Here is a 12,840-nt window from a genome sequence, read left to right on the forward strand (position 1 = left end):
AGCACATGTACAGGCCCGTCTGAAGTTTGCCAATGAACATCTGAATGATTCAGAGGAGAACTGGGTCAAAGTGTTGTGGTCAGATGAGCTCTTTAACATCAACTCAACTCGCCGTGTTTGGAGAAGGAGGAACGCTGCCTATAACCCCAAGAATACCATCCCCACCGTCAAACATGGAGGTGGAAACATGATGCTTTGGGGGTGTTTTTATGCTAAGGGGACAGGACTACTTCACCGCAACAAAGGGACGATGGACGAGGCCATGTACCGTCAAATCTTGGGGGGGGGACCTCCTTCGCTCAGCCAGGGCATTGAAAATGGGTCGTGGATGGGTAATCCAGCAGGACAATGACCCAAAACACACAGCCAATGCAACAATGGAATGGCTCGAGAAGAAGCATATTTAGGACTTGGAGAGACCTTAATCCCATAGAAAATCTGTGGAGGAAGCTGAAGGTTCAAGTTGCCAGACGTCGTCCTCAAAACTATAATGACTTAAGAGAAGATCTGCAAAGAGGAGTGGAACAGCATCCCTCCTGAGATATGTGCCACCTGGTGGCCAACTACAAGAAACATCTGACCTCTGTGACTGCCAACAATGGTTTTTCCACCAAGTACTAAGTCAGGGTGTGCAGAGGGGTCAAATACTTATTTCACTCATTAAAATGCAAATCAATTTATAACATTTTTGACATGCATTTTTCAGATTTTTTTTTTTTAGTTATTCTGTCTCTCACTGTTCAAATAAACCTACCACTAAAATTATAGACTGATAATTTCTTTGTCATTGGGCAAACGGACAAAATCAGCAGGGGATCAAATAATTTTTCCCCCCACTGTATATCAAATAAATATTGGGTTTTGGACTGTTGTTTGGACAAATTAAACAAACTGAGGAAATTTTGATAGGCACTGTTTTACTATATTCTAACATTTTGTAATAAATAAGTCTTTTAGAGCTGCAACTAAGAATTATTTTCATTTTTAATAATTCAGTTGAATCTCTCTTTTCGAATTGTAAGGAAAAAGCATAAAAAGTAAACACCAATCACGACTTTCCAAATTCCAAGGTTATGTCTTTTCATCCTGCTTGTAAAGTTCAAGTAATATATTCAATTAACAGTAATACAAAGCAGGACGTGTTAAGATTTAAGTGGCTGCCAGCATCAAATATTTAACATTTCTTCATTAACTGATTATCAAAACTGTCGGAAATTATTTTTCTAATAATTGTTTCAGCACTAAATGAACCAACTAAAATCAAAAGTAATACTGTCAGATTAAATCGATAATGAAAATATCTAAACCTATTCCCAAGCCTTGAATCCAAAGCACACAAACACACACACTCCTCAATAGGACGAAAACAATCAGGCTACATCAAATCAACAAATTAAACAAAAATACAACATATGTATAATTTTCCTACCTAAAGAAAAGGAACTAAACACAACCAAATAAGCGTGCAGTTAATGGCAACCTTGGCTTTACTTTAGGATTGACAATTAAAAGTAAGATTGCAAAAATGCATTTAATAAGCTACAGATTAGCAGCAATGCAAGGTTATAAAAAGTGTCTATTTGTGAATAATACACTTATCAGTTATGTTCTTTAAATACTATGCTGCCTCTCATACAACTTTTTCATATTGAGGTAACAAAAATGGGCCTTATGTTTGCAATTACTTAAGTCCTTGAGGTCCTATGCTGATTTTTCTATGAACCTTAGATCTACGGTATGAAGGATTCCTTCCTTGTTTATGCCCACACAACCCGAGAAAACCAAAGTTCCTTTACAGAATCTTGATCTTCTTTGCAGCTGTAACCGCTTTATATCATTGGGAGGACTAAGCTTTATTACATATGATTACAACAACACCATACAGCTCACCATTTCTGCATTCGCATCCTGATGAATGTTGTGACCAAAGTCACAACAGCTAGATCTTTGGTTGAGGTCTTAGGTTTTAGGCAAAAATTACAGCGTTGAACTGCTCCAAACCTCCAACAACTCAGTGATGATCAGGAGTCCTTTTATTGTCCTCCCCCATATCATGCTCTCTTCCAGAAATTTAAGAATCATCTTGGACTCTTATTGGAATTTTAAAACCGAACTAAAATGCAATGCAAGGATGCAAGTTTTTTTTGGACATGCTGTTAACATTTAAAAGATATTTTAAAACAAGTCAGTCTACCTTTGAACCGGAGAAAGATAATTGTGACTTTTATCTTGTCTCAATTACTCTAACACATTTCTGTGCTACATGGTATACTGCTGTGTAAGAGAATCTGAAATTCATTAAAAATGCAGCTTTATATTTCCTCTACATAACCCCTATTTTGGCTCACTTTTCCAAGATTTTTCCAAGAAGACCAAGATAACATTAGTTGAAAGCAAAATAAAAACTGTAAGAAAACTCCATCCACTAAGGAAGACTGTGAGATGATGCAGAATGCTCAGGAAAAGACTAGTAAGTGGATCTTTAATTAGGGTCCAAGCACCTAGTGATGTGGAGTGGTGCATCACGCATCTGTCTAGAAAAAAGGGGCCATGCAATAGACAGCAGGATATATGCACAACGCTTTGCTCCTATTATTATCAAAAGACATAAACATTTTGTCAATGCATGGGGACACAAACTACCACTATGAACCAAATGAGTAGACATCCTGTAGACAACTACATTTCAATCTGGCTTTCAGTGGTATGTCAAAAACTGTTTATCTTAACTTACCTGGTTGTCAAATTTCAGTGACTGTGTGCCCACAAGGAAACGAATGGCATCAGTTTCAGCTGTCTGGGCAGTGAGTGCTCGAGCCTTTAAAGTAAACAGAACATCCATTCACATAAACACGTTTTCAGGAATATAATACAATATGGAAATAAATAACTCATATAGTGATGAATTCCTCTGTGCACACTAACAGAGCGACATAGACTAGGATAGCTATGAACTATGAGACAAATAGAATATCGCTATTCAGGTAAATAATAATAAATGGTGTGACAGCAGCCATGTGTACCTGAAATTCGAGACCATAAATGACAGGAGCGTCATCCTCCATTTTTCAGACTGTTGCCAGAGTTTGCGCTTTCAAATCTATATATTTAAAAAAAACGTCGTCTCAGGATGAAAACACTTCAAAACATTACAACTGTGCTACGTACTGTACTGTAGCTGCACTTCCGCGATTTAAAAAAACTGTATGAATGAAGCGTGCGACTAAAACACGTAACGACTGTCTAGCAACGTTGTATTGTCCTTCAAAAGTACGTAGAAGACGTCAAGAATACCAAAAACTGCGGCGACATGAAGTTTGTCACCTCTGGAATACCGTATGTGTAGCTTTCTGGTGGAGTTGCGCATGCGCACCAGGATTCGAGCTGTCACTGCAGTAGGGTAAGAAAACACAATCGTGTTTGTGTTTCAGTTTTTATTTGTTGTCTGTCATTGCGCAGTGATGTGGATATAGTAGTATAGTGTGTGCTTTTTAAAACGTGCACAGCTATTAGGGAGGCGTTTTACATTTGCAACGAGCTGCTCAGCTAAGTTAGCTTACGATAGCCAACCGGCTAACGTTAATGTAGCATTAGCAAGAAAGTCAGTACCAAACAGTCCTCTGATATCCCGGGTAAACGGCTCTTTCGTGACTTTAAGTTTGAATATACCACGAGAAACGGACTCGTTCTATGTAAAGTAAACTTAGCAGTGCTGACGATAAGAGCTTGTAAGAAATAGCGTTTGCTTTCAATGACAGGAAGTGACCGGATGCTGTAACGGTACAGTGTAGTACGTTAAGTTACAAGTTACTGGTCAGTCACTGTGTATTACACTAAAACCTATTACTGTGTGTAATTGTCAAGAGCAGTAAGATGGATAGTGGGGAGGCTCCTGCTCAGAGGCCAGTCAGCTTAGACATCACAGTGGAAGATGTAACCGTGGAAGCCCCAGACCCTCTGGAGCCAACCACTAGCCAGTCCCCTTCCAGAGACAACGTCATTGTCCAGGAAGACAGCATCGAACTGGGCGGAGAGTTTGCCACTCCCCAGGAGGTCAGCAGTGCCACACCTTCAGAGAGTCTGATGGACAAGCTCAATGACCAGATGATGGAGAGCGTCATGATTTCTGACTCACCTAATAATAGTGAGGAGGACGATGTAGCTCCCATTGACTCCTTTCTGGATGGAGTGGGGGAGGAGGAGGATCCACAAGAGACCTCAGGCGACCAAGAACAAACTGAAATTGGACAGAATACAACTGAGATTAAAATTTCAGTGGAGGAACAGGAGAAAGGTGGTTCTGAGGAGAAAACAGAAGAGGACACCAAGAAGCAAACAGACACACATGAGCAAGTCACAGCTTGTGTTTCACCTCAAGGTGACGCACAGAGCCCATCTGATCTCAAAAGTGAGGACCCTGCACCTCAAGAAGCTATGGGGACAAGCCCAAAAGACGAGCTTGTGCCGGTGTGCACCATATTCAGCCAGGGCACCCAACCGAAGTCTCTGGTGCCTGACGGCTTCCAGCCCACCCTCATCAAGTCCCCCAGCTTTAGCATGGGGAGTGGTGGGGGAAGCGTTGAGGCAGTAACACCCAGCAAACTGACGGCCCCCTTTGTGTGTCAACCCAGCCCCAGCCTCAGTAAGTTCTTCACTGACAACGGACAGGTCAATCCAGCCTCTGACTTTTTTGATTCCTTTACTGGACCCTCCTCCTTCATCTCTGTTTCAAACCCAAATGCTGATATCCCTCCTGGCGCCAGCACGGCACCCATAGCCCCAACCCCTGAACGCCAGCTCTCTTCCACGTCCTCCTCCATCTCTACCCCAGGAGGACTTCTGGACTCTGGTGCTCCCACCCCTAACTCAGTTTTTGGCCCTGTCCCCACTGAATCCACGAGCAAGCCCCAACCTCCTACCCCCCTAGCTGTTCCAGCTACAGCTCAAGCTCCCACCCCAGTCACTCAGCCGCAGCCCTTCAACCATCTCCAGGCTGTGTTCCTGGGCAACGATGACCCGTTTGCGACAGCGCTGAGCCTGAGTGAGGTAGACAGGCGCCATGATGCCTGGCTGCCATCTGAGGAGACCAGGAAGGTGTTGATCTCTGTGGCCACCCAGCAGTACAGCCCGGCCTACGTAGAGACCAACAGACTCACCATGCCTGGACTCAAGTTTGACAACCTGCAGGTAGGCACTTCGGCAGTCAAATGCCTATTATACAACAAGCAGTTTCCCCATTTACAGGTTAAAGTATGTCATAAATAGCAAAAGATGTTGCATTTTTTTAAAAAAGGGCACTCTAACGATGTTACAGTTGAAGTTCACTTTACTCATCATGGGAAGTTCTAGTGCCTGTGAAACAGTTCCTCTATGACTCTGGAGAGAGGTCTTCAAAAAATACCTCTGGCTCTGACAGATAACCCTGATCTGAAGATGATGTCATCTAATGGTGACAAAATTTCATTTTGACCATTTCCCAACTCTGTAAAATAAATCACTGTGGTACTTTACATAATGAGAACACACGCCACTAAAACAAGGCTTATTGTTAGTTATGAATTATATGTAATTAAACTATGATTTTGATTCGTTATATGCAGTTGTGTTAAATAAATAAAAAAGCAAAAACATTCTCTCCCAAGGTGACATTTGAAACAGGAATTGCTATCATTGCTATCATTGATATTTTAGGATGCAGCTAATAATTCTTTTTAGTAAGGATTAATCTGCTTATTATTTATTCAATTCATTGATTTAAAAAAAAATGTCAAAATGTCTTTTAATGTCTGTTTAATTTGAATTTTTTTAAAACAAAGAAATATAGCACATCTTTTCCCTACATAACATGGCAAGATATTATAACATGTTTAAACATTTTAACGATGTTGGTGTGGTGGTTTCAGCCAGACCTTTCTCCTGCTCTGGCACAATACAAAGTACAGAGACAGTTGTCACTTGTATATTAGCAAACATTACTTGCGCCCTTTCTTGCTCCTAGGTCACCATATGATATTTCTTTTCTTATAAACATCCTCTGAGCTCCTTCAGCAGGAACATTTATTGTAATAACAATCCTGATGAAACATCATTTTACTTATTTTTTTCAATTGAATCTTACGGTGTGCGTCCACCTCCCAGCTCAGATTGTGTTCATTATCCCCTCAGAATGTGTTTGCATGCTTGCTTGAATAAATGAATAAAAATCAAGGATTTTCCCCGTCATGTGTTTTTTGCCCTCTAAGAGCCAATTTTCAGCAAACAAATTAAATCCACTCTAAAGCTGGATTAAAGATAGCATTTTCTGCAATCTGTTTTTTGTTCAGTTCCTGTTTGGGTTGGATATTGTTTTATTGATTGTAATTCTGTCCAAATGTAGGGATGACCAGATCAAGGTTTTTTGCCTCCAACCCACTTCATTTAATGTTGACTAACTACCAATAATAACAAATCCTGTTCTGGTATTTTTAAATCCTGCACTTAGTAGACAGGTCTGAGTGTAAATGCCATCATGACAGCTCTCAGGTCTCTTGCTCATACAGTGTGTTCCTTTGCGTGATGTTAAATTTATGTGTGTGTTTTGCTGCAGGGCGATGCTGTAAAAGACCTAATGCTTCGTTTCTTGGGAGAACAGGCAGCCATGGGGCGTCAGGTCCTTACCGCCAACTCTGTGGAACAGTCCTTCACAGGCCTGAAACAGCTCATTGTAAGTCACTCACTTTCTTTTTGTATGACTGATTTGTCCATGGTCAGTTGTGATGCATTCACTGTGCAATGCATTTCTGACATATAAAAAAATACAACACGAAACCAGCACCTTTACTTTCGTAGTATTACTCATCATTATTGTAGCTCTTTTTTCATAATTTATTTTGTGTTTACATGATTTGCATGCAATTAGAACAGCCTCTCAGCTTAAAAGTTCATTGTCGACCCTGGAAATAGCTGACAAAACAATCTCCCCTCAAGGTCCACTTACGCACTTGTGCCTGAGCTTTGAACTTCATCACATGGTCTTCATCAGCAGATGGGTTTGGCTTTTTAGTTGCCATGTTCAACGTTTCCATTATTCTCAACATCTACTGTTCTATTACAACTGAGCTGTCTTCTTCCTCCCGATGAAGACTGTTCAGCCTAAAAAACTCTAGACCAAGTGAGTAATTGAACATTGCTTTAATTTGTTACCCATGCGTACATTCCCCACCAAAGGCAGGCACAGCAGCACAGTACACTCCCTGTTTCTTTTTCTATGCACTGCTAAAATGCTCTCATGTGAAAACCGTTAAACTACTTCTGAAACACTGGCAATGGTTTCTCTACTGCCATCCAGTGTGATTGCCATCTTGGCTACTTAGCAGCCATCAAAAAGAGATTCTCTGCAGTTGTTTAGTAATTATTTTTATATTAATTAACTATTACCAGGACGCAGGCTTCTGAGGAGCCGTTGTGAAGCTCAATCAACATGGGAGGCTCCGACCATCGCCGTGTAGTGGGTGGCTGCTCTGCAGAGGCTTTGACAAATGTTGTATTTCTTATGATTCTAAATTAGGTTTATTGATAAAAAAGCATGAATAATTAGAGCTGAACCTAGGGATTGGTATCGGGGGAAGTAGTGTTTTGTCCTGTGAGTGTTGCAGAGCTGCTCTCCTTATTGTCTGGCAGGCTATTCAGCCAGCATTTCACTGCAAAAGATAGTGAAGAATAAAAAAATAATGTGTGGCTGTGAAAAAACATTTGTTTGCACCATTGAGTGACTCTGTACTGACACCTGAGTTGACAAAATTTGCTAAGCTCCTCCGTTATTTATCCTCTGTCTTTCTCATTAGCAAACATCAGTGTTCAAAACATTCAGCTAGCAACTTCTTTCTTTGAGCTGGCACTGACCATCGCTTTCAGTGATTAAAATACATATCAGATGTCACTATAATTGACTTAAGTATGTTGACGGCAGGCCAAAACGAAACTTGTCTGTGGTCTGGTTAAAGCCACAGAGTGGAGTGTATTTCCAACAACAGAAACATTTACAGTGGGGAGAACAAGTATTTGATACACTGCTGATTTTGCAGGTTTTCCTACTTACAAAGCATGTAGAGGTCTGTAATTTTTAATCATAGGTACACTTCAACTGTGAGACGGAATCTAAAACAAAAATCCAGAAAATCACATTGTATGATATTTAAATAATTAATTTGCATTTTTTATTGCATGACATAAGTATTTGATACATCAGAAAAGCAGAACTTAATATTTGGTACAGAAACCTTTGTTTGCAATCACAGAGATCATACGTTTCCTGTAGTTCTTGACCAGGTTTGCACACTGCAGCAGGGATTTTGGCCCCCTCCTCCATACAGACCTTCTCCTGATCCTTCAGGTTTCAGGGCTGTTGCTGGGCAATACGGACTTTCAGCTCCCTCCAAAGATTTTCTATTGGGTTCTGGTCTGGAGACTGGCTAGGCCACTCCAGGACCTTGAGATGCTTCTTACGGAGCCACTCCTTAGTGGCCCTGGCTGTGTGTTTCGGGTCGTTGTCATGCTGGAAGACCCAGCCACGACCCATCTTCAATGCTCTTACTGAGGGAAGGAGGTTGTCGGCCAAGATCTTGCGATACATGGCCCCATCCATCCTCCCCTCAAGACGGTGCAGTCGTCCTGTCCCCTTTGCAGAAAAGCATCCCCAAAGAATGATGTTTCCACCTCCATGCTTCACGGTTAGGATGGTGTTCTTGGGGTTGTACTCATCCTTCTCCCTCCAAACACGGCGAGTGGAGTTTAGATCATAAAGCTCTATTTTTGTCTCATCAGACCACATGACCTTCTCCCATGCCTCCTCTGGATCATCCAGATGGTCATTGGAAAACTTCAGACGGGCCTGGACATGCGCTGTCTTGAGCAGGGGGACCTTCCGTGCAGGATTTTAATCCATGACGGCGTCAGTAGTAGTGTTACTAATGGTTTTCTTCATCATCTTGAACTTCTTCCATTTTCTAATAATTGCGCCAACAGTTGTTGCCTTCTCACCAAGCTGCTTGCCTGTTGTCCTGTAGCCCATCCCAGCTTTGTGCAGGTCTACAATTTTATCCCTGATGTCCTTACACAGCTCTCTGTCTGTCTCTGTCTCAGAGTCTGAGTGTGTGGACAGGTGTCTTTTCTACAGGTAACGAGTTCAAACAGGTGCAGTTAATACAGGTAATGAGTGGAGAACAGGAGGGCTTCTTAAAGAAGAACTAACAGGTCTGTGAGAGCCGGAATTCTTACTGGTTGGTTGGTGATCAAATACTTATGTCATGCAATAAAATGCAAATTAATTATTTAAAAATCATACAATGTGATTTTCTGGATTCCGTCTCTCACAGTTGAAGTGTACCTATGATAAAAATTACAGACCTCTACATGCTTTGTAAGTGGGAAAACCTGCAAAATCAGCAGTGTATCAAATAATTGTTCTCCCCACTGTATTTATTTATTACGTTATATAGCTACTTTGTTTTCTAACGAGTTAGGTTATCACAGCTGGAGCCTACCTCTGCTGTGTTACCAGCTGAGCCTTCCCTTTAATAAAAGTGGCCTTGTGGGTAACCTGTGTGTGTGCCACAGACTCGCAGGTTTGTTGTGGGAAGAGATTAGTTAAGTTACTTCAGTCAGCCCTAAAAAGTCCCTGTTGATGTTGTTACAGCATCCTCCTAAATTATTTGCAGCAGCAGAGTTGTGTGTGAATACATTTCCATCAGAAACCCTGAGCTAGCTAGATAACCATTGTGACAATGGACAACGAGGGTCAGTCAAAGTATTGCAGTGCAGTTACTGATGGTCATTACAAGCCGCCACATGTGCAGAGACAATGCAGTATTGTTTTGATAAAAGGCAGAAACCGCTAGCACACAGGGTGATGAAATAAAGAAGGTGTTTCATATGGAGTGAAGTCTTGCGGCAGGCTACTCAACAACTAAAAGTGTAACAGCTTAAAGCAGCTCCAGCTTTTGATTCAATCCCTTTCTGATTACTCGCAGTACGGCAGGTGCTTTCTGGCAACATTATCCCAATTTCTGGAGGTAAATGACAAAACCACCGATGGGTTACCACAGCTTAACATCCTGTGGTTTCTGCAGCTTGCCTGACCTTTTGACAGTCAGCCTGTACAGTCATTGATTGTACCTAAACTGCTGGCTGGTCAGGCCTCAGCTGACTGAAAATAGTGAATCATTCGTCTCCTTTCTCTTCACATTACTTTCCTCTGCTATTTTTCTGCCAAGCATAAAAATGTGTCTTTCTTTGTGACCGTGAAGTCTCAGCTCATTCGTTTTCTGTCTCTCCAGCCCTTGTGTTTTCCCTCCATCATAATTTCTGACCCATAGATGACCCTGAGAGACAGTTGTTATTTAAAACATATGCACAGCAGCAGCAGACAGTTAGATGGAGGGAAGGGAAAGAGGAGGAGGGGAGGGGTGGAGTGGAGAGATGGAGAGGTGGAGATCCACTCGGCTCACAAGTTCTTTTCTCCTGCTGTGCCCATGTATTATGCATGGGACTGCTGTGCATATTTCAAGGGCCTTCTGGACTCGGTGTATATATAAACACACATACACAAGATGGTACTTTCAGCTTGCAGTCAACTGCACTATATAGCGTAGGTGAGTATGTGTAAGAGGATCATACGCTGTCTGCCAATTGGTGTGGGTGGCTCCCCGGAGCAAGAGGCAAAAGAAAGGAGAGAGACAGTGAGCCAGAAAGGTAACGTAGGCCTACAGGAGAGATGTCAAGGAATGACATCTTCTATTTTCACATTCACATAAGAGATCTTCTTGTTTTATTCTTAATAACATTCCAAATGTCTGGAAAGTCTTAGATTTTGCCTTGATGAATATTTAGCCACCATGACCACCTCATATTGCAAATTAGCACATGATTTCTTCAGGCCCTCAACACAGAGGCATCATCAAAAACTTTTATAAAACTAGGAAACCCCATAAAATTTGGTACTTGTATTCCTTGAAAGTAAATTCTCTTTTCACTTGCTCAGCTACAGATAAGCTCTGTTGCTGCTGCTTGAGATTCAGTTTCTTGTTCAACAACACTTAAATAAGGCTGATAATTGCTGACACAGAGACGTGAACCCAAGGCCTCCAGCTGAAGGACAACATCTCTACTCACTGATCACCCACTGTGGAGCCAACAAATCCTGCTCACTAATAAGGAGCCCGGTTTGGTCTTGATCAGAGCAGCCCCCGTGTGGCGGCTTTGCTGACATAATAATCATTGACTGAGTCACTCCCACTGATGAATGGATCAGACACCATCTGCCTTCTCCATCCACTAGCACCTACTTGCATTCAAATGATTTGCTTACCAATAAATTATGAAATTTCCAAACTTCTAAGATCAAACAAACTCTTAGATCAAAGCTGTCGTAGGTGATGTAGCTCGCTAAGCTGGGAGGGGAGGTTGAAATTGAGAACATTTCATGCAGCACATACACACACACATGGAAGTGGAAATGTCAGTAAGCATGTGCAATGAAAGTGTAGCATGGTGCAGCTAGATGTTTGTCTAGACATCTGATCAGTCGCATAGAATTTTGAACAGCTGATTCTTTATTCAGAATCAGCTTTCTCTTGCATGCGTGCATTGCGTGTGTGCGTTGTGTGGAGCTCTCCTATGAGCTGGCAGAATGAGTCATGCTGCAGAGCCGGAGTGTGACTGCACCCACTGGCACCGCACACTCCCTCTGTACATACATACACACACACACACACACACGAAGGCTGAATACACAAATGCCCACTGACTACATTCACAACACACAAAAGACTTAAGAAGTAGACTCTGCATTTCATCTCTTTCTTTGTTTCTTTGTATGTGGACAGTCTCTGTAGAGCTGCCATTACACACATAGAAACACACTCAATACTTGTCTGATGAATCTTCATGTAGTAAGACCTCACATGCTTTTTTTCAGAAGGATCAGTAGAAATGATTAATCAATATCCTAGTTTATCAACTGACAAATCGACTATCGTTCAAGAAGTAACAATAATTGCTTGACTTAATATAGTTCACGCCTTTCGCCCGATGTCAGCTGGGATTGGCTCCAGCCCCCTGTGACCCTGTATGCAGGATAAGCGGGTGACGATGGATGGATGGTTGGAATGTAGTTCACAGAATAATGGAGGGGAGCTGTTAAATGCAGTGAATGTACTCTCAATAGCATGAAGAACACATACAAAGGCTTGGATGGGCTGCAAGTTGTGTCACGTTTGGTGTTCTTCCTCAAGCAGCATCAAGAGGTTTATGCTTACCTGTATAGAAACGTTCCAGTTAAAATAGTTATAATAAAGACACTTTTTTGTCCTGACTCTCTCTCTACTTCCAATCCTCTTTTTCTGATCCCATCCAGATCACATTCCAGTCTGAATGAAAATGCTACAGCTTTCCTGGCCCACAATTCCTACACGATTCTCAGTGTGATTTTGCTTTATGCTACATGCTACAGTTTACAAAAGATTGGGTGGACTGGTTCAAACAGTGTTTCTAGCTGTTAATTAATTAATTACTGTATGCATTGACTCTTTGTAAATATCTTGTAGTGGCGGGAGTACAATGTTACCATAAACTTGCAAAACTAGACTGGAATCTGTCTGAATTGTGAAAATGTGGCTATTGAGGTTGGATGTTATGTAAACTGAGTTTGGTTGGCTGTCTTGGCCTCTCCTCGACTTCCCCCTTTGTCTTCACAGTGACCTCTGTGGTGTGGTCAGCAGTGGACTAGTCTCTGGCTCAGCACCACCCTGGGCTGCCCTCATCTGTCTCTCTCATTAGCAATTGCCCCCCCCCCCCCGCCCCCGC

At 41.8% G+C, this 12,840-nt stretch overlaps 2 protein-coding genes across 5 annotated transcripts in view; one reads left to right on the top strand and one right to left on the bottom strand.

Moving 5' to 3' along the window:
- The window catches only part of eipr1 (EARP complex and GARP complex interacting protein 1), a 73,071-nt gene extending 69,892 nt beyond the window's left edge, over positions 1-3,179 (bottom strand). For all 3 annotated transcript variants that reach the window (XM_046061878.1, XM_046061879.1, XM_046061877.1), the window contains exons 1-2: positions 3,024-3,179; positions 2,735-2,818 (exon numbers count right to left, since the gene is read on the bottom strand). In XM_046061878.1, coding sequence (XP_045917834.1) covers positions 2,735-2,818; positions 3,024-3,065 — 126 coding nt within the window. In that variant the 5' untranslated portion in view covers positions 3,066-3,179. The remainder of the gene's footprint in view (positions 1-2,734; positions 2,819-3,023) is intronic.
- A 189-nt stretch (positions 3,180-3,368) lies between these two features.
- The window catches only part of trappc12 (trafficking protein particle complex subunit 12), a 34,332-nt gene continuing 24,860 nt past the window's right edge, over positions 3,369-12,840 (top strand). Inside the window, exons 1-3 of one of the 2 annotated variants that reach the window (XM_046061875.1) lie at positions 3,369-3,400; positions 3,865-5,187; positions 6,587-6,703. In XM_046061875.1, the coding sequence (XP_045917831.1) occupies positions 3,874-5,187; positions 6,587-6,703 (1,431 nt within the window). In that variant the 5' untranslated portion in view covers positions 3,369-3,400; positions 3,865-3,873. The remainder of the gene's footprint in view (positions 3,401-3,864; positions 5,188-6,586; positions 6,704-12,840) is intronic. The other variant, XM_046061876.1, reaches the window with a different exon arrangement.

Source organism: Micropterus dolomieu, linkage group LG11, assembly GCF_021292245.1.
Source record: "Micropterus dolomieu isolate WLL.071019.BEF.003 ecotype Adirondacks linkage group LG11, ASM2129224v1, whole genome shotgun sequence".
NCBI classification, from domain to species: Eukaryota; Metazoa; Chordata; class Actinopteri; order Centrarchiformes; family Centrarchidae; genus Micropterus; species Micropterus dolomieu.